A 21,563-nucleotide genomic window follows, 5' to 3' on the forward strand; every position below is an offset into this window, starting at 1 on the left:
GTCAACAGACAGACAGGTGTGTGGACAGACAGGTAGACTGGCAGGTCTTACTGGGTTTGACACGCAGGTCCACAGGTCTGGACCTGACTTCTGTCCCATGTTTCCAGCCCGAGCAGACATAACGTCCATTGAAAGATATCTTCAGGTTTCTGATCAAGACTCCTCTCCAGGGGTCAAAGGTCACATTCATGCCAGGTGGAAGGCCATGTCCTGTTGATCTGGCTTCCCCATCCAACTGGAAAGTGAGGTTGGTGACGGAAGGGTCAGTCAACAAGCACCTGAACAGGAAGTCCTGCCCCTCCTCCTTGACATCAGGGGTGCTGCGGGGACTGACAAAGATGCTGGACGGGTCTGCAGGATCTGTCCCAGGGGAGAGGAGTACACACAGTCCACTAATGAGATCAACCTGTGTCAAAATAAAAATCGGCAGAAACACTAAAGCACAACTCAATCATGGCCCTTTCCACACTGATTGCACAGCACCACTTTATCTCTTCTGGAGCAACTTTTCTTTTGGTCTAAGAACCTTAAGAACCTGTCCATCCGTCCCTGGACAAGATACTTCACCCAGCAGTAGATGGGTACAGGCCTTGGATGAAGAACTAGCTTGTGTTGGATGGGTGTCCTGTCTGGGGTCGTAGACTCTCATCTGTGTCAAGTGATGGAATCTGTAAATAAGTACTGGAACCAGCAGGACACGAAAACTATCCAGGACTTACTATGCAAATGCAAGAGGAGGACGAGCTTTCCATTCAAAGCCTCATGACAGGTGAAAAGATGGACAGACATGTTTCAGCATTGGGACATTTGACAACCTGGAATAAGGGGAAATTAAACCTAAACGACATCATTGGGCTCAATAGTGTGATTTTCTCTATATTTTTCTATCCCAAAGTCCTCATGCTGACCCTGACCCAAACATAACCCTCACCCAACCATGACCTTAACCCACTCAGGTCATAACGATCCTGAGTACTCAGGATAAAAACTTTGATAAATCTAGGTTTACCTTATTAGCTGTTTGGGGTCACAAATATCACTCATTTGAGCATCTGATTCTCCACTCTGCTCAGGATATTACGCATTGCCAAGGTCAGAAATATAAAAATCAGCCGTATTACTTTATCACTGTATATAGGCTTCCTGGCCCATATTCTGAATTCTTAGATTAATTTGGTGCGTTCATTTCTAACTTGTCAACTAGTGGAGATAATTCATATAAATAAGCCTTCTGATCCCCTCTGCAAATCATTTATGGAAATTGCGGATGCATTAGGATTTCTGCAACACATTCGGGATTGACGCACATTAGTGGAAATACCCTGGATTTGGTTCTCGCACGTGGTATTGCTGTCACGAATATTGAAATCATGCCTCTTACATCATTAGTCTGTAAATCACTCACTTATTAGATTTACAGTTTCGCTGCCATGTTTAGTGGAACAACAACCTTATATATCACTACGGCGACACATCAACTCCTCAACTAAGACTGAACACAAAGCTAGACTGCCTGATGTCTTAGCTTCACATTTGGCAAATACCCAATCAGTAGACAGACTTGTGGATAGTTTAAATTCAGTGCTCAAAACTACACGTGACATGATTGCGCCACCTGTGTTAAAACCGCGCTCCCCCAAAACATAGTCACCTTGGTTCAATGATTACCTGTGTGACCTCAAGCATAAGGCTACAGGTCTAGAACAAAAATGGCGTAGCTCCAAATGAGAAGTATTCCACCTTGCATGGCGTGATGCTATCTTAGACTATAAACATGCATTACTGGCTACAAAGTGGACCTATTACTCTGATTTGATTAACAAAAACAAACATAACTCAAAGTTCTTGTTCGACACGGTGGCAAGACTTATTCATGGACAACCACCTGTAGTTCACTCTCCTTTTACAGCACAAGATTTCCTGGATTACTTTGAGAAGAAAATAGAAGACATCAGGTTAAACATATCCCAGCATGCCTTAACCCAGCCACTACACCCTGCTATTGAGGTGGGCACCATTACTGAGGTATTACCCAGATTTACAGAATTTGATAGTATCTCACGAGGTGTGCTGACGAAACTCGTAGCATTAACAAAAAGCACGACCGGTTTATTTGACTGTGCTGGAAATTATTAATCTTTCTTTAACTTCTGGATCTGTTTCCTAAGTGTTTCAAATCTGCAGTGATTAAATTACTTAAGAAACCTAATCTTGACCCTAGTGCATTGAAAAACTATCGGCTGATATCAAAGCTATAATTTTGCTCTAAAATTCTGGAAAAAGTGGTGTCACGGCAGCTGGTGGAGTATCTGACTGAGAATAAGCTTTTTGGTGAATGAAGATGAACAAGTGACAGAAAAAAACCAAAGGTGACAAGTGTGACGTGCTCAAGACAAACACTAATAGATGTGAACAACACAGGGAGCGACCAAGAAAACAACGTGACCAGCCTAAAAAGAAAGATACACAAATAAAGACTATGATCCAAAACCAAAGCAGAACAGATACTGACTTAAGTATAAAAGTAAATGCAATAACAGATAATGAGATGGAAAAACAAACTACAAGTCAGATAGAATACAGATGACTAAAGAATACAGATGATAAAAACAAAGGACTACACAAAATAAATGATAAACAGAAAATGGAATAAATAACTAAAGAAACAAACCCTGATACTAAACACCGAAAGTAAATAAAGCAAAACCAGAGACTACAAAATCATCAACAGAAAACCAAACCAAACACAAAAGCATAATACAAGAAATGAGATAAACAGAATCAAAATCACTTCCCTGAAGTGACCCAGAGACCAAGAGTAAAAAAAGGCAAACACAATAAATGAAAACAATATGGCAAAACAGCTACTAAAACAAAACTAGACAGAGGACCACAAATAAAAGAATGATGAACAGAAACAGAACAAATGATAACATGAGCATGACCTGACAAGACATGAATAAAAATACTGAAGACTCAGAGCACGGAGGACATACGAATCCAGACTAATGACAGATGGACCTAAAGGGGCGGGTCATGACACGTGCAGCTGGTAAACCATGTCCCGATGCAGTATGTGAGGATGCTCTCCATGGTAGAGCAGGAAAAAGACACCAGATATCTCTGGTTGATGTTATTTTTCCTGAGGAGTCTCAGAAGTGGAGTCTTTGCTGTGCCTTCTTTACCAAGTGTGTGGTGTTCCTGTCCCAGGTCAGTTTCTCCTCTATGTGGACTCCCAGGAAACACATGTACCTGACCTTTTCCACACAGGTCCCCCCAGTGATAATGGGCTGAATGTCTGTGTGGGTTCTCCTGAAGTCTGTGATTAGCTCCTTGGTTTTGGATGTGTTCAGGAGCAGGTTATTTTCTCTACACCACACCGTCAGCTGGTCCACCTCCTCCTGGTAGGTGGACTCATCTCCTCCAGTGATACAGCCGGCCACTGTGATGTCATCCACATACTTAATGAAGGTGTTGCTGGTGTGGACAGGGTGCAGTCAGAGGTGTAGAGGGTGAAGAGCAGCGGGCTCAGCACGCAGCCTTGAGGGGAACCGGTGCTGAGTGTGAGAGCTGTGGATATGTGGGGACCGATCCTGACTCTCTGTGAGACATCTGACAGAAAGTCCTTAATCCAAAGACATGTGGACTGAGGTAGAACAAGGTTCAGCAGGTTCCTAATGAGGCCACAGGAGAGGATGGTGCTGAATGCTGAACTATAATCCACCAGTTTTTCTAAACACTTCATCACCACCGCTGTGAGTGCAACAGGCCAGTAGTCACTGAAGCTGGTTATGGGGGTTTCTTGGGTCAGGGGACTATGGTGGAGGTCTTCAGGCGTGATGGGACAGCAGAATGTGTCAGGGAGCGGTTGCACTCAACCATCACTTGAACAAACAGACCAACCCCACAGGTGTATGTAAAAGTTTGTGCACCCCTGATGATTTCCATGATTTTCCTTTATAAATCATTGGTTGCTTGAATCAGCAATTTCAATTAAATATATCGTATAGCAGACAAACACAGTGATATTTGAGAAGTGAAATTAATTTTTATAGGATTTATAGAAAGTATGCAATAATTATTTAAACAAAATTAGGCAGGTGCATACATTTGGGCACCCCAACAGAAAAAATACATCAGTATTTAGTAGATCCTCCTTTTGCAGAAATAACAATGTCTAAACGCTTCCTACAGGTTCCAATGAGAGTCTGGATTCTGGTTGAAGGTATTTTGGACCATTCTTCTTTACAAAACATCTCAGGTTTGTTGGTTTCCGAGCATGGACAGCCCACTTAAAATCACACCACAGATTTTCAATAATATTCAGGTATGGGAACTGAGATGGCCATTCCAGAACGTTGTACTTGTTCCTCTGCATGAATGCCTTAGTAGATTTTGAGCAGTGTTTAGGGTCGTTGTCTTGTTGAAAGATCCAGCCCTGGCAAGATTCCCAGTACCTGCACTGGCCACACATCCCCACAGCATGATGGAACCACCCCCAAATTTTACTGTAGGTAGCAAGTGTTTTTCTTGGAATGCTGTGTTCTTTTTCAGCCATGCATACCGCCCCTTGTTATGTCCAAATAACTCAATTTTAGTTTCATCAGTCTACAGCACCTTATTCCAAAATGAAGCTGGCTTGTCCAAATTAGCATACCTCAAATGATCTGCAGCAAGATCATGTTGTAGGTCTTTAGACGAGGTCTGTAGGTTGACTATGACTGTTCTCACCATACTTCACTTCAGCTTAGCTGAGATTTTTCTTGGCCTGCCACTTCGGGCCTTAACTAGAACTGTGCCTGTGGTCTTCCATTTCCTCACTATGTTCCTCACACTGGAAACTGACAGCTGAAATCTCTGAGATAGCTTTTTGTATCCTTCCCCTAAACCATGATGTTGAACAAACTTTGTTTTCAGGTCATTTGAGAGTTGTTTACAGGCGCCCATGTTGCCACTCATTAGAAGAAATGCAAAGAGGGGAAACATTTGGAAATGGCCACCTTAAATACCCTTTCTCATGACTGGATTCACCTGTGTCAGGAGGTCAATGGTCAATGAGCTTAATAACCAATTTTGTGTTTCGGTAATTAGTGCTAAATGTATTCAAATTAAGAAAATGACAAGGGTGCCCACATTTATGCACCTGCGCAATTTTGTTTAAATAATTATTGTACACTTTCTGTAAATACTAGAAACTTCATTTCACTTCTCAAATATCAGTGTTTGTCTGCTATATGATATATTTAACTGAAATTTCTGATCCAAACAACCAGTGATTTATAAAGGAAAATCATGAAAATTACCAGGGTGCCCAAACTTTTATACATGCAACTGTAACAACCCAGCAGGAACATCACCATGATTCAAACAAACCAAATGTAAAATACCAGCACACAGACAACTTGAATGCTCACCTTTGACATACAGATGGATCCATGTGTCCAAGTGTTCCAACGACCGGTTGGTGTACCCACAGAGGTACGTCCCTGTGTGTCGGGGGTCCGACTTGGACACCACCAAAGGATCTGGCATCTCGCCCCGGTATCCCAGACGAAATGCAGTGCTGGACCAACGGACTGACAAGTTACCATGACAACTGAAGGTGAAAGCAGTTCCTGTCATCAGGACGGCCTCTGATTGATTCCCCAGGAAGTTATCGTTCAGCTGGATTGACGGAGGAGGAGGATCTGGAAAGATTAAAAAAAAACACTAGTTCCACTAAAGTAGGGGAAGCCAGGGCACAGTGGATCAGACATGCTGCTTTGTAGCAGCATAAACACATTATGTAGAGGTTTACGTCATTCTATTGTGGATTTAATACAGCAAGTTATTGTTTATAAGGCTGTGTTATTTATGTCTCCCCAAGTGTAATTTATACGTGTTTAAAATCGAGGGCACAGTGAATCAACTTAGAATATCGTGAAAAAACACGATTATAAAGATTTCTTCAAAATTATTAAATATATGCTGGTGCATATACACACTATAATCCAGCAAACCAGCTATGTGATGTGTGAGTGTCTTATATAGTGATATAAGTCCTTTCGAAACTATTATAAATACAACTGTCATCATTTCTGTTCAAACATGAAAACAGTTGTCTATATACACAAATTATAGAAATAATTCATGGAAAAATGTATAAGCTTCAACAAGTAATATTTGTCATCTACTGGTGGTTGGCTCTCACTGCGGTATTGTATCACTTCCTGTGCCGGAGCACAGCGGTGTTTTGCTGTATCTGTTAGCTGTTTAATCTGCGTAGTTAGATTGAGCTAGATAATTAGATAACGATTTGTTTCACAGTGTAATCTACATGTGCCTTAACTAAAGCACTCCCTCTGCTGAATCACCTCTAAATTATTTACACATTGTTCACTTTGTGTGTTTTTAGGAATCCGCTAGCTTAGCGCAGCTACTAGCTCTTAGCCGGTTTAGCATGGCGGCTTCTCCTGTCTCTCCCGCACGTTTCTGCTCTGGGTGTGAAATGTTTAGTTATTCCTCGGCCTCCATTAGCAGTAATGGTACTTGTAATAAGTGTAGCTTATTCGTACCTTTGGAGGCCAGGCTGGGCGAATTGGAGACTCGGCTCCGCACCTTGGAAAATCCTACAGCTAGCCAGGCCCCTGTAGTCGGTGCGGACCAAGGTAGCTTAGCCGCCGTTAGTTCCCCTCCGGCAGATCCTGAGCAGCCGGGAAAGCAGGCTGACTGGGTGACTGTGAGGAGGAAGTGTAGTCCTAAACACAAGCCCCATGTACACCGCCAACCCGTTCACATCTCTAACCGTTTTTCCCCACTCGGTGACACACCCGCCGAGGAACAAACTCTGGTTATTGGCGACTCTGTTTTGAGAAATGTGAAGTTAGCGACACCAGCAACCATAGTCAATTGTCTTCCGGGGGCCAGAGCAGGCAACACTGAAGGAAATTTGAAACTGCTGGCTACGGCTAATCGTAAATTTGGTAGGATTGTAATTCACGTCGGCAGTAATGACACCCGGTTACGCCAATCGGAGGTCACTAAAATTAACATTGAATCGGTGTGTAACTTTGCAAAAACAATGTCGGACTCTGTAGTTTTCTCTGGGCCCCTCCCCAATAGGACCGGGAGTGACATGTTTAGCCGCATGTTCTCCCTGAATTGCTGGCTGTCTGAGTGGTGTCCAAAAAATGAGGTGGGCTTCATAGATAATTGGCAAAGCTTCTGGGGAAAACCTAGTCTTGTTAGGAGAGACAGCATCCATCCCACTTTGGATGGAGCAGCTCTCATTTCTAGAAATCTGCCCAATTTTCTTAAATCCTCCAAACTGTGACTATCCAGGGTTGGGACCAGAAAGCAGAGTTGTAGTCTTACACACCTCTCTGCAGCTTCTCTCCCCCTGCTATCCCCTCATTACCCCATCCCCGTAGAGACGGTGCCTGCTCCCAGATCACCAATAACCAGCAAAAATCTATTTAAGCATAAAAATTCAAAAAGAAAAAATAATATAGCACCTTCAACTCCACCACAGACTAAAACAGTTAAATGTGGTCTATTAAACATTAGATCTCTCTCTTCTAAGTCCCTGTTAGTAAATGATATAATAATTGATCAACATATTGATTTATTCTGCCTTACAGAAACCTGGTTACAGCAGGATGAATATGTTAGTTTAAATGAGTCAACACCCCTGAGTCACACTAACTGCCAGAATGCTCGAAGCACGGGGCGAGGCGGAGGATTAGCAGCAATCTTCCACTCCAGCTTATTAATTAATCAAAAACCCAGACACAGCTGTAATTCATTTGAAAGCTTGACTCTTAGTCTTGTCCATCCAAATTGGAAGTCCCAAAAACCAGTTTTATTTGTTGTTATCTATCGTCCACCTGGTCGTTACTGTGAGTTTCTCTGTGAATGTTCGGACCTTTTGTCTGACTTAGTGCTTAGCTCAGATAAGATAATTATAATGGGCAATTTTAACATCCACACAGATGCTGAGAATGACAGCCTCAACACTGCATTTAATCTATTGTTAGACTCGATTGGCTTTGCTCAAAAAGTAAATGAGTCCACCCACCACTTTAATCATACCTTAGATCTTGTTCTGACTTATGGTATGGAAGTTGAAGACTTAACAGTATTCCCTGAAAACCCCCTTCTGTCTGATCATTTCTTAATAACATTTACATTTACTCTGATGGACTACCCAGCAGTGGGGAATAAGTTTCATTACAGTAGAAGTCTTTCAGAAAGCGCTGTAACTAGGTTTAAGGATATGATTCCTTCTTTATGTTCTCCAATGCCATATACCAACACAGGGCAGAGTAGCTACCTAAACTCTGTGAGTGAGATAGATTATCTCGTCAATAATTTTATATCCTCTTTGAGGACAACTTTGGATGCTGTAGCTCCTCTGAAAAAGAGAACCTTAAATCAGAAGTGGCTGACTCCGTGGTATAACTCACAAACTCGCAGCTTAAAGCAGATAACCCGTACGTTGGAGAGGAAATGGCGTCTCACTAATTTAGAAGATCTTCACTTATCCTGGAAAAAGAGTCTGTTGCTATATAAAAAAGCCCTCCGTAAAGCTAGGACATCTTTCTACTCATCACTAATTGAAGAAAATAAGAACAACCCCAGGTTTCTTTTCAGCACTGTAGCCAGGCTGACAAAGAGTCAGAGCTCTATTGAGCCGAGTATTCCTTTAACTTTAACTAGTAATGACTTCATGACTTTCTTGGCTAATAAAATTTTAACTATTAGAGAAAAAATTTCTCATAACCATCCCAAAGACATATCGTTCTCTTTGGCTGCTTTCAGTGATGCCGGTATTTGGTTAGACTCTTTCTCTCTGATTGTTCTGTCTGAGTTACTTTCATTAGTTACTTCCTCCAAACCATCAACATGTCTATTAGACCCCATTCCTACCAGGCTGCTCAAGGAAGCTCTACCATTAATTAATGCTTCGATCTTAAATATGATCAATCTGTCTTTATTAGTTGGCTATGTACCACAGGCTTTTAAGGTGGCAGTAATTAAACCATTACTTAATGGCCATCACTTGACCCAGCTATCTTAGCTAATTATAGGCCAATCTCCAACCTTCCTTTTCTCTCAAAAATTCTTGAAAGGGTAGTTGTAAAACAGCTAACTGATCATCTGCAGAGGAATGGTCTATTTGAAGAGTTTCAGTCAGGGTTTAGAATTCATCATAGTACAGAAACAGCATTAGTGAAGGTTACAAATGATCTTCTTATGGCCTCAGACAGTGGACTCATCTCTGTACTTGTTTTGTTAGACCTTAGTGCTGCTTTTGATACTGTTGACCATAAAATTTTATTACAGAGATTAGAGCATGCTATAGGTATTAAAGGCACTGTGCTGCAGTGGTTTGAATCATATTTATCTGATAGATTACAATTTGTTCATGTAAATGGGGAATCTTCTTCACAGACTAAGGTTAATTATGGAGTTCCACAAGGTTCTGTGCTAGGACCAATTTTATTCACTTTATACATGCTTCCCTTAGGCAGTATTATTAGACAGCATTGCTTAAATTTTCATTGTTACACAGATGATACCCAGCTTTATCTATCCATGAAACCAGAGGACACACACCGATTAGCTAAACTGCAGGATTGTCTTACAGACATAAAGACATGGATGACCTCTAATTTCCTGCTCTTAAACTCAGATAAAACTGAAGTTATTGTACTTGGCCCCACAAATCTTAGAAACATGGTGTCTAACCAGATCCCTACTCTGGATGGCATTACCCTGACCTCTAGTAATACTGTGAGAAATCTTGGAGTCATTTTTGATCAGGATATGTCATTCAATGCGCATATTAAACAAATATGTAGGACTGCTTTTTTGCATTTGCGCAATATCTCTAAAATTAGAAAGGTTTTGTCTCAGAGTGATGCTGAAAAACTAATTCATGCATTTATTTCCTCTAGGCTGGACTACTGGACTACTGTAATTCATTATTATCAGGTTGTCCTAACAGTTCCCTGAAAAGCCTTCAGTTAATTCAAAATGCTGCAGCTAGAGTACTGACGGGGACTAGAAGGAGAGAGCATATTTCACCCATATTGGCCTCTCTTCATTGGCTTCCTGTTAATTCTAGAATATAATTTAAAATTCTTCTTCTTACTTATAAGGTTTTGAATAATCAGGTCCCATCTTATCTTAGGGACCTCATAGTACCATATCACCCCAATAGAGCGCTTCGCTCTCAGACTGCAGGCTTACTTGTAGTTCCTAAGGTTTGTAAGAGTAGAATGGGAGGCAGAGCCTTCAGCTTTCAGGCTCCTCTCCTCTGGAACCAGTTCCCAATTTGGATCAGGGAGACAGACACCCTCTCTACTTTTAAGATTAGGCTTAAAACTTTCCTTTTTGCTAAAGCTTATAGTTAGGGCTGGATCAGGTGACCCTGAACCATCCCTTATTTATGCTGCTATAGACTTAGACTCCCGGGGGGTTCCCATGATGCACTGTGTGTTTCTTTCTCTTTTTGCTCTGTATGCACCACTCTTCATTTAATCATTAGTGATTGATCTCTGCTCCCCTCCACAGCATGTCTTTTTCCTGATTCTCTCCCTCAGCCCCAACCATTCCCAGCAGAAGACTGCCCCTCCCTGAGTCTGGTTCTGCTGGAGGTTTCTTCCTGTTAAAAGGGAGTTTTTCCTTCCCACTGTCGCCAAGTGCTTGTTCACAGGGGGTCGTTTTGACCATTGGGGTTTTTACGTAATTATTGTATGGCTTTGCCTTGCAATATAAAGCGCCTTGGGGCAACTGTTTGTTGTGATTTGGTGCTATATAAATAAAACTGATTTGATTTGATTTTGATTTGATACTGGAGCTTAGTAAATCACTTTCTAGACTGATTCAATGTGGCCCGATTCACTGTGGCCCGGGTGTATCTGACACATGAGTCATGTTATCAAAGAGCTGCTAGTCTGGAGAAGACATAACACATACTCATCAGTTGGACGGGGTCGTCTTCTAACTAAGGACATTTTTGGGGCCACCTTTCCTCTGTTGTGAGAAATAAATACAAAGACACTGACATTCAAAAAATTTACTTTTGATAGGAAAAAACTGACTTCACTTGACACTTAGTTTTACCCTTAATGTATCCAAAAACAAAACACTAATTTATAAGGGGGATGTCTTTATGCATAAAAATATGGCAGAACTGCTGCAAATATTTATGTAGTTTGACAGATAGAGCTACTGATTCACCGTGCCCCGTGATTCACAGTGCCCTGTGATTCACCGTGCCCCGGTTTCCCCTATTCAATGTCCTGAAATACTAAACCACTAACTACAATACACACACTCACACACTCATTTTCAACTGCTTAGTCCAATCAAGCGTCGCGGGGGGATAGAGCCTATCCCAGCAGTCATAGAGCGCAAGGTGGGATACACTCAGAACAAGACGCCAGTCTGGTCCGCAGGGCCATAAAGAAACAAACAGTCACACCCACTCGCACAGCTACGGACATTTTAAAGACCCGCATGTCTTTGGATGTGGGAGTAAACCGGAGCAGCCAGAGGAAACCCACAAACACGGGGTGAACATGCAAACTCCACACAGAAAGGCCACAGGCGGGAATTGAACCCATGACCTCGCTGTGAGACAACACTGCTAACCACTAATCCACCATACTGTCCAACGACAATACAATGCACTGAAAATACTTCATAATTACAGTACTCAGAGCACTGCAATACACAGCAACTACTGTAATCGGTGTACTGCATTATACAGTAGCTCCATTATTTGGTGTACTGTATTATACAGTAGATCCATTATTCGGTGTACTGCATTATACAGTAGCTCCATTTTTTGGTGTACTGTATTATACAGTAGATCCATTATTCGGTGTACTGCATTATACAGTAGCTCCATTAATCGGTGTACTGCATTATACAGTAGCTCTATTATTTGGTGTACTGTATTATACAGTAGATCCATTATTCGGTGTACTGCATTATACAGTAGCTCCATTAATCGGTGTACTGCATTATACAGTAGATCCATTATTCGGTGTACTGCATTATACAGTAGATTCAAGATTCAAAGCTTTTGTTCAGCTGTTTAACAGTCTCATGGCTGTGGGAGAAGGAGTTCTTGAACCCGGTTGTTCTGCATCTCACAGTCCTGAACCTGCGGCCTGAGGAGAGCAGTGTGAATAGTCCATGTTGGGGGTGAGTGGGGTCTTTGATGATGGAGACAGCTCTCCTGTGGACTCTGTGGTGGTAGATGCTCTGCAGAGAGGTTTGTGGGGTCCTGGTGATCTTAGATGCAGTCCTTGTCCCTCTCTGCAGACATTTGTGGTCCCACACAGTAGAGATGCCATACCACACAAGTGATGCAGGTGGTCAGGACTGACTCAATGATGCAGCTGTAGAAGTTGCTGAGGATCTTGGGTGTCATCCCAAATTTCCTCAGCCTCCTCAGGAAATACAGCTGCTGCTGAGCCTTCACCACCTGTGTGGTGTTGAATGCCCAGGTCAGGTCATCGCTTATGTGGACCCCCAGGTACTTGAAGTTCCTCACCCTCTCCACCACTGAGGCTTCCTCTCCTTCCTCATGTCCAATATCATCTCCTTGGTCTTGTCTGTGTTGAGGGTGAGGTTGTTGTCTCCACACCACGTCACCAGACTGTCCACCTCCCTCCTGTAGACCGCCTCGTCTCCTCACCGCCTCGTGATGCGTCCTATCACGGCAGTGTCATCGGCAAACTTGATGATGGTGTTGTCGGGGTGGGAAGCAACACAGTCGTGGGTGAACAGGGAGTAGAGGATGGGGCTCAGGACACAGCCCTGTGGAGTCCCCATGTTGGTAGTGATGGTGGCTGATGTCCTTCTCCTGATCCTGACAGACTGTGGCCTGCCAGTGAGGAAGTTAAGAAGCCAGTCACAGAGGGAGGGGTGAAGTCCGAGGACTAACAGTTTGTGGGTGAGTTTGTGGGGGATGACCGTGTTGAAGGCGGAGCTGTAGTCAATAAAGAGAATCCTAATGTAGGAGTCTTTATTTTCCAGATGAGACAGGAAGATGTGAAGGGCGGTGGCGATGGCATCTGACGTAGACCGGTTGTGCCTGTACGCATACTGCAGTGGGTCGGTGGTGTAAAGGATGCTGTTATGAATATGAGACAGTATCACTCTCATGAAGCACTTCATAATGATTGAAGTGAGTGCTACTGGCTGGAAGTCATTCAGACAGGACAGGGGGTTCTTCTTGGGGAGGAGGACAATGGTGGTGGTCTTGCAGCATCTTGGGATGATGCATTGCCTGATGGAAAGGTTGAAGATGGAGGTGAGAACATCAGCCAGCTCATTAGCACAAACTCTGAGGGCGCGTCCTGGTACACTGTCTGGTCCGGCAGCCTTCTGGGGGCGGACACTCCTCAAGGCTTTGTGTACCTGGGCTGATGTGATGACTGGCGGGGGTGAGGGGGTTGAGTGGCCGTGGTGTGTCTGTATTCTGTAGAGGTGGTGGGGGTGGGGCTCTCAAAGCGGGTGTAGAAGGCGTTGAGGTCATCTGGCAGGCTGTCCGATGAGCTGATGGTGGTTGTTCTGGAGCTGGTCCTGAAGTCTATGATGTGATCCAGACATTGCCACATTCTCCTGGGGTCAGCGTTAGAGTAGAAGTTCGCCGTCCTCTCTCTGTGCTGTCTCTTGGCCGCTCTTATGGCCTTTTCCAGTCTGTACTGCGCAGCCTTGTACTCGGCTTCCTTGCCAGATCTAAAAGCAGCAGTGCGAGCAAGCAACAAGTGCAGCACCTCTCTGTTTACCCAGGGTTTCTGGTTGGTGAACTTCCTCACTTGTATGGTCGGTACGATGTTCTCAACACAAGTGCTGATATACCCAGTCACATACTCAGCATAGTCTTCTACACTGACGGAGGAGTCCTCTTGGGTTGCTGCAGCAATGACTGCTCGGTTCGACTGCTTGAGTTCTTGTCTGTAGGCTGGGTACAGAAACAAAGAGATGTGACCTGAGTGCACCACGTATGTTGCTGTAAATGTGGTCCAAGATGTTTTTCACCCTGGTGGGAATGTCCACATGCTGAAAGTATTCAGGGAGTACAGACCATAAATTGCACTGGTTGAAGTCACCAGCCACGATAAAGACAGCGTCAGGATGAGCCGTCTCCAGCGTGCTGATGATGTCATGCAGCTTGCTGAGAGCCTCGGTGTAGTTAGCGCGTTGATGGATGAAAACAGCAGCCCAAAACACACATGTGAATTCCCTTGGTAGATAAAAGGGACGGCATCGCAGCAGTAAAAGCTCCAGATCTGATGAGCAGTGCTTGTATACAGTCCATACATCTCGACACTACGCGTTGTGGACATAAACACACACCTCCCCCTGTCATCTTACCGGAGGCAGCAGTCCGGTCCCCCTGGTACAATGAGTGGATCTCCAGGTGAAGAGCAGAGTCTGGAATGCATTCCAAGAGCCAGGTTTCTGAGAAAATGAGAGTGCAGCACTCTCTGGTCTCCCTCTGTGATGTTATCCTAGCTTGTCACTCGTCCAGTTTGTTCTCCAGAGACCGCACGTTAGCTAGCAAGAGGCTGGGGAGTGGTGGTCTGCTTGGGTGAGCCTTTAGCCTAGCATGGAGCCCGCCTCTCTTGCCTCGCTTACGGCGCCGCCTCCTTTATGCTCTCCTTGGGACAGCATACTCACTCGAGGACGGGGTTTTGAGGCCTTCCTGGAGAGGCCGGCGGTGACTGTGGGCCGGAACAATGAGTTGTAGTTCCGGCGAAATATGTCCGGAAAAACAGTATTGTGCAAAGCAATGTCCAGGAGTGCCTGCCTAGTGTAAGTCCGCAGTGCACAACACTTAAAAGCCAGAGAAAACACACAAGAGAAAAAAACAGAAAACCCAGCATCCAGATGCGGAGCGAGCAAACACATCTGCCTCGGGGGAGCCATGAGAGATAGTATTATACAGCAGCTCCAGTAATCAGTGTACTGCATTATACAGTAGCTCCATTATTCTGTGTACTGTATTATACAGTAGCTCCAGTAATCAGTGTACTGCATTATACAGTAGCTCCATTATTCTGTGTAATGTATTATACAGTAGCTCTATTATTCTGTGTACTGTATTATACAGCAGCTCCATTATTCTGTGTACTGCATTATACAGTAGCTCTATTATTCTGTGTACTGTATTATACAGTAGCTCCAGTAATCAGTGTACTGCATTATACAGTAGCTCTATTATTCTGTGTACTGTATTATACAGTAGCCCCAGTAATCAGTGTACTGCATTATACAGTAGCTCTATTATTCTGTGTACTGTATTATACAGTAGCTCCATTATTCTGTGTACTGTATTATACAGTAGCTCCAGTAATCAGTGTACTGCATTATACAGTAGCTCCATTATTCTGTGTACTGTATTATACAGTAGCCCCAGTAATCAGTGTACTGCATTATACAGTAGCTCTATTATTCTGTGTACTGTATTATACAGTAGCTCCATTATTCTGTGTACTGTATTATACAGTAGCTCCAGTAATCAGTGTACTGCATTATACAGTAGCTCCATTATTCTGTGTACTGTATTATACAGTAGCCCCAGTAATCAGTGTACTGCATTATACAGTAGCTCCATTATTCTGTGTACTGTATTATACAGTAGCTCCATTATTCTGTGTACTGTATTATACAGTAGCTCCAGTAATCAGTGTACTGCATTATACAGTAGCTCCATTATTCTGTGTACTGTATTATACAGCAGCTCCAGTAATCAGTGTACTGCATTATACAGTAGCTCTATTATTCTGTGTACTGTATTATACAGTAGCTCCATTATTCTGTGTACTGTATTATACAGTAGCTCCAGTAATCAGTGTACTGCATTATACAGTAGCTCTATTATTCTGTGTACTGTATTATACAGTAGCTCCATTATTCTGTGTACTGTATTATACAGTAGCCCCAGTAATCAGTGTACTGCATTATACAGTAGCTCCATTATTCTGTGTACTGTATTATACAGCAGCTCCATTATTCTGTGTACTGCATTATACAGTAGCTCTATTATTCTGTGTACTGTATTATACAGTAGCTCCAGTAATCAGTGTACTGTATTATGCAGTAGCTCCATTATTCTGTGTACTGTATTATACAGCAGCTCCAGTAATCAGTGTACTGTATTATGCAGTAGCTCCATTATTCTGTGTACTGTATTATACAGTAGCTCTATTATTCTGTGTACTGTATTATACAGTAGCTCTATTATTCTGTGTACTGTATTATACAGTAGCTCCATTATTCTGTGTACTGTATTATACAGTAGCTCTATTATTCTGTGTACTGTATTATACAGTAGCTCCAGTAATCAGTGTACTGTATTATACAGTAGCTCTATTATTCTGTGTACTGTATTATACAGTAGCTCCAGTAATCAGTGTACTGTATTATACAGTAGCTCTATTATTCTGTGTACTGTATTATACAGTAGCTCCAGTAATCAGTGTACTGTATTATGCAGTAGCTCCATTATTCTGTGTACTGTATTATACAGCAGCTCCAGTAATCAGTGTACTGTATTATGCAGTAGCTCCATTATTCTGTGTACTGTATTATACAGCAGCTCCAGTAATCAGTGTACTGTATTATGCAGTAGCTCTATTATTCTGTGTACTGTATTATACAGTAGCTCCAGTAATCAGTGTACTGTATTATACAGTAGCTCTATTATTCTGTGTACTGTATTATACAGTAGCTCTATTATTCTGTGTACTGTATTATACAGTAGCTCCAGTAATCAGTGTACTGTATTATACAGTAGCTCTATTATTCTGTGTACTGTATTATACAGTAGCTCCAGTAATCAGTGTACTGTATTATACAGTAGCTCTATTATTCTGTGTACTGTATTATACAGTAGCTATATTAATCTGTGTACTGTATTATACAGTAGCTATATTAATCTGTGTACTGTATTATACAGTAGCTCCAGTAATCAGTGTACTGTATTATACAGTAGCTCCAGTAATCAGTGTACTGTATTATACAGTAGCTCTATTATTCTGTGTACTGTATTATACAGTAGCTCCAGTAATCAGTGTACTGTATTATACAGTAGCTCTATTATTCTGTGTACTGTATTATACAGTAGCTCCAGTAATCAGTGTACTGTATTATACAGTAGCTCTATTAATCTGTGTACTGTATTATACAGTAGCTCCATTAATCTGTGTACTGTATTATACAGTAGCTCTATTATTCTGTGTACTGTATTATACAGTAGCTATATTAATCTGTGTACTGTATTATACAGTAGCTATATTAATCTGTGTACTGTATTATACAGTAGCTCCATTAATCTGTGTACTGTATTATACAGTAGCTCTATTATTCTGTGTACTGTATTATACAGTAGCTCCATTAATCTGTGTACTGTATTATACAGTAGCTCTATTATTGTGTGTACTGTATTATACAGTAGCTCCATTAATCTGTGTACTGTATTATACAGTAGCTCTATTATTCTGTGTACTGTATTATACAGGGGCTCCATTATTCTGTGTACTGTATTATACAGTAGCTCTATTATTCTGTGTACTGTATTATACAGGGGCTCCATTATTCTGTGTACTGTATTATACAGTAGCTCCAGTAATCAGTGTACTGTATTATACAGTAGCTCTATTATTCTGTGTACTGTATTATACAGGGGCTCCATTATTCTGTGTACTGTATTATACAGTAGCTCTATTATTCTGTGTACTGTATTATACAGGGGCTCCATTATTCTGTGTACTGTATTATACAGTAGCTCCAGTAATCAGTGTACTGTATTATACAGTAGCTCTATTATTGTGTGTACTGTATTATACAGGGGCTCCATTATTCTGTGTACTGTATTATACAGTAGCTCCAGTAATCAGTGTACTGTATTATACAGTAGCTCTATTATTCTGTGTACTGTATTATACAGTAGCTCCAGTAATCAGTGTACTGCATTATACAGTAGCTATATTATTCTGTGTACTGTATTATACAGTAGCTCCATTAATCTGTGTACTGTATTATACAGTAGCTCTATTATTCTGTGTACTGTATTATACAGCAGCTCCAGTAATCAGTGTACTGCATTATACAGTAGCTCTATTATTCTGTGTACTGTATTATACAGCAGCTCCAGTAATCAGTGTACTGCATTATACAGTAGCTCTATTATTCTGTGTACTGTATTATACAGTAGCTCCATTAATCTGTGTACTGCATTATACAGTAGCTCTATTATTCTGTGTACTGTATTATACAGTAGCTCCATTAATCTGTGTACTGCATTATACAGTAGCTCTATTATTCTGTGTACTGTATTATACAGTAGCTATATTAATCTGTGTACTGTATTATACAGTAGCTCCAGTAATCAGTGTACTGTATTATACAGTAGCTCCAGTAATCAGTGTACTGTATTATACAGTAGCTCTATTATTCTGTGTACTGTATTATACAGTAGCTCCAGTAATCAGTGTACTGTATTATACAGTAGCTCTATTATTCTGTGTACTGTATTATACAGTAGCTCCAGTAATCAGTGTACTGTATTATACAGTAGCTCTATTATTCTGTGTACTGTATTATACAGTAGCTCCAGTAATCAGTGTACTGTATTATACAGTAGCTCTATTATTCTGTGTACTGTATTATACAGTAGCTCCATTAATCTGTGTACTGTATTATACAGTAGCTCTATTATTCTGTGTACTGTATTATACAGTAGCTATATTAATCTGTGTACTGTATTATACAGTAGCTATATTAATCTGTGTACTGTATTATACAGTAGCTCTATTATTCTGTGTACTGTATTATACAGTAGCTCCATTAATCTGTGTACTGTATTATACAGTAGCTCTATTATTGTGTGTACTGTATTATACAGTAGCTCCATTAATCTGTGTACTGTATTATACAGTAGCTCTATTATTCTGTGTACTGTATTATACAGGGGCTCCATTATTCTGTGTACTGTATTATACAGTAGCTCTATTATTCTGTGTACTGTATTATACAGGGGCTCCATTATTCTGTGTACTGTATTATACAGTAGCTCCAGTAATCAGTGTACTGTATTATACAGTAGCTCTATTATTCTGTGTACTGTATTATACAGGGGCTCCATTATTCTGTGTACTGTATTATACAGTAGCTCTATTATTCTGTGTACTGTATTATACAGGGGCTCCATTATTCTGTGTACTGTATTATACAGTAGCTCCAGTAATCAGTGTACTGTATTATACAGTAGCTCTATTATTGTGTGTACTGTATTATACAGGGGCTCCATTATTCTGTGTACTGTATTATACAGTAGCTCTATTATTCTGTGTACTGTATTATACAGGGGCTCCATTATTCTGTGTACTGTATTATACAGTAGCTCCAGTAATCAGTGTACTGTATTATACAGTAGCTCTATTATTCTGTGTACTGTATTATACAGTAGCTCCAGTAATCAGTGTACTGCATTATACAGTAGCTATATTATTCTGTGTACTGTATTATACAGTAGCTCCATTAATCTGTGTACTGTATTATACAGTAGCTCTATTATTCTGTGTACTGTATTATACAGCAGCTCCAGTAATCAGTGTACTGCATTATACAGTAGCTCTATTATTCTGTGTACTGTATTATACAGTAGCTCCATTAATCTGTGTACTGCATTATACAGTAGCTCTATTATTCTGTGTACTGTATTATACAGTAGCTCCATTAATCTGTGTACTGCATTATACAGTAGCTCTATTATTCTGTGTACTGTATTATACAGCAGCTCCAGTAATCAGTGTACTGCATTATACAGTAGCTCTATTATTCTGTGTACTGTATTATACAGCAGCTCCAGTAATCAGTGTACTGCATTATACAGTAGCTCCAGTAATCAGTGTACTGCATTATACAGTAGCTATATTATTCTGTGTACTGTATTATACAGCAGCTCCATTAATCTGTGTACTGTATTATACAGTAGCTCTATTATTCTGTGTACTGTATTATACAGCAGCTCCATTAATCTGTGTACTGTATTATACAGTAGCTCTATTATTCTGTGTACTGTATTATACAGCAGCTCCATTAATCTGTGTACTGTATTATACAGTAGCTCTATTATTCTTTGTACTGTATTATACAGCAGCTCCAGTAATCAGTGTACTGCATTATACAGTAGCTCTATTATTCTGTGTACTGTATTATACAGCAGCTCCATTAATCTGTGTACTGTATTATACAGTAGCTCTATTATTCTGTGTACTGTATTATACAGTAGCTCCATTAATCTGTGTACTGTATTATACAGTAGCTCTATTATTCTGTGTACTGCATTATACAGTAGCTCTATTATTCTGTGTACTGTATTATACAGTAGCTCCATTAATCTGTGTACTGTATTATACAGTAGCTCTATTATTCTGTGTACTGTATTATACAGTAGCTCCATTAATCTGTGTACTGCATTATACAGTAGCTATATTATTCTGTGTACTGTATTATACAGTAGCTCCATTAATCTGTGTACTGTATTATACAGTAGCTCTATTATTCTGTGTACTGTATTATACAGCAGCTCCAGTAATCAGTGTACTGCATTATACAGTAGCTCTATTATTCTGTGTACTGTATTATACAGCAGCTCCAGTAATCAGTGTACTGCATTATACAGTAGCTCCAGTAATCAGTGTACTGCATTATACAGTAGCTATATTATTCTGTGTACTGTATTATACAGTAGCTCTATTATTCTGTGTACTGTATTATACAGCAGCTCCATTAATCTGTGTACTGTATTATACAGTAGCTCTATTATTCTTTGTACTGTATTATACAGTAGCTCTATTATTCTGTGTACTGTATTATACAGTAGCTATATTATTCTGTGTACTGTATTATACAGCAGCTCCAGTAATCAGTGTACTGCATTATACAGTAGCTCTATTATTCTGTGTACTGTATTATACAGTAGCTCTATTATTCTGTGTACTGTATTATACAGCAGCTCCATTAATCTGTGTACTGTATTATACAGTAGCTCTATTATTCTGTGTACTGTATTATACAGTAGCTCCATTAATCTGTGTACTGTATTATACAGTAGCTCTATTATTCTGTGTACTGCATTATACAGTAGCTCTATTATTCTGTGTACTGTATTATACAGTAGCTCCATTAATCTGTGTACTGTATTATACAGCAGCTATATTATTCTGTGTACTGTATTATACAGCAGCTCCAGTAATCAGTGTACTGCGTTATACAGTAGCTATATTATTCTGTGTACTGTATTATGCAGTAGCTATATTATTCTGTGTACTGTATTATACAGCAGCTCCAGTAATCAGTGTACTGCATTATACAGTAGCTATATTATTCTGTGTACTGTATTATACAGTAGCTCCATTAATCTGTGTACTGTATTATACAGCAGCTATATTATTCTGTGTACTGTATTATACAGCAGCTCCAGTAATCAGTGTACTGCATTATACAGTAGCTATATTATTCTGTGTACTGTATTATGTAGTAGCTATATT

The 21,563-nt window shown here is 40.7% G+C and overlaps 1 protein-coding gene across 1 annotated transcript in view; it reads right to left on the reverse strand.

Annotated features, from left to right (window-relative positions):
* csf1rb (colony stimulating factor 1 receptor, b) overlaps window positions 1-21,563 on the reverse strand; it is a 208,674-nt gene that overhangs the window by 164,429 nt on the left and 22,682 nt on the right. Inside the window, exons 2-3 of the mRNA XM_034177555.1 lie at window positions 5,415-5,687; window positions 52-360 (exon numbers count right to left, since the gene is read on the reverse strand). Of these exons, the coding sequence (XP_034033446.1) occupies window positions 52-360; window positions 5,415-5,687 (582 nt within the window). The remainder of the gene's footprint in view (window positions 1-51; window positions 361-5,414; window positions 5,688-21,563) is intronic.

This window comes from Thalassophryne amazonica, chromosome 9 (genome assembly GCF_902500255.1).
Source record: "Thalassophryne amazonica chromosome 9, fThaAma1.1, whole genome shotgun sequence".
In the NCBI taxonomy this organism is placed as follows: domain Eukaryota; kingdom Metazoa; phylum Chordata; class Actinopteri; order Batrachoidiformes; family Batrachoididae; genus Thalassophryne; species Thalassophryne amazonica.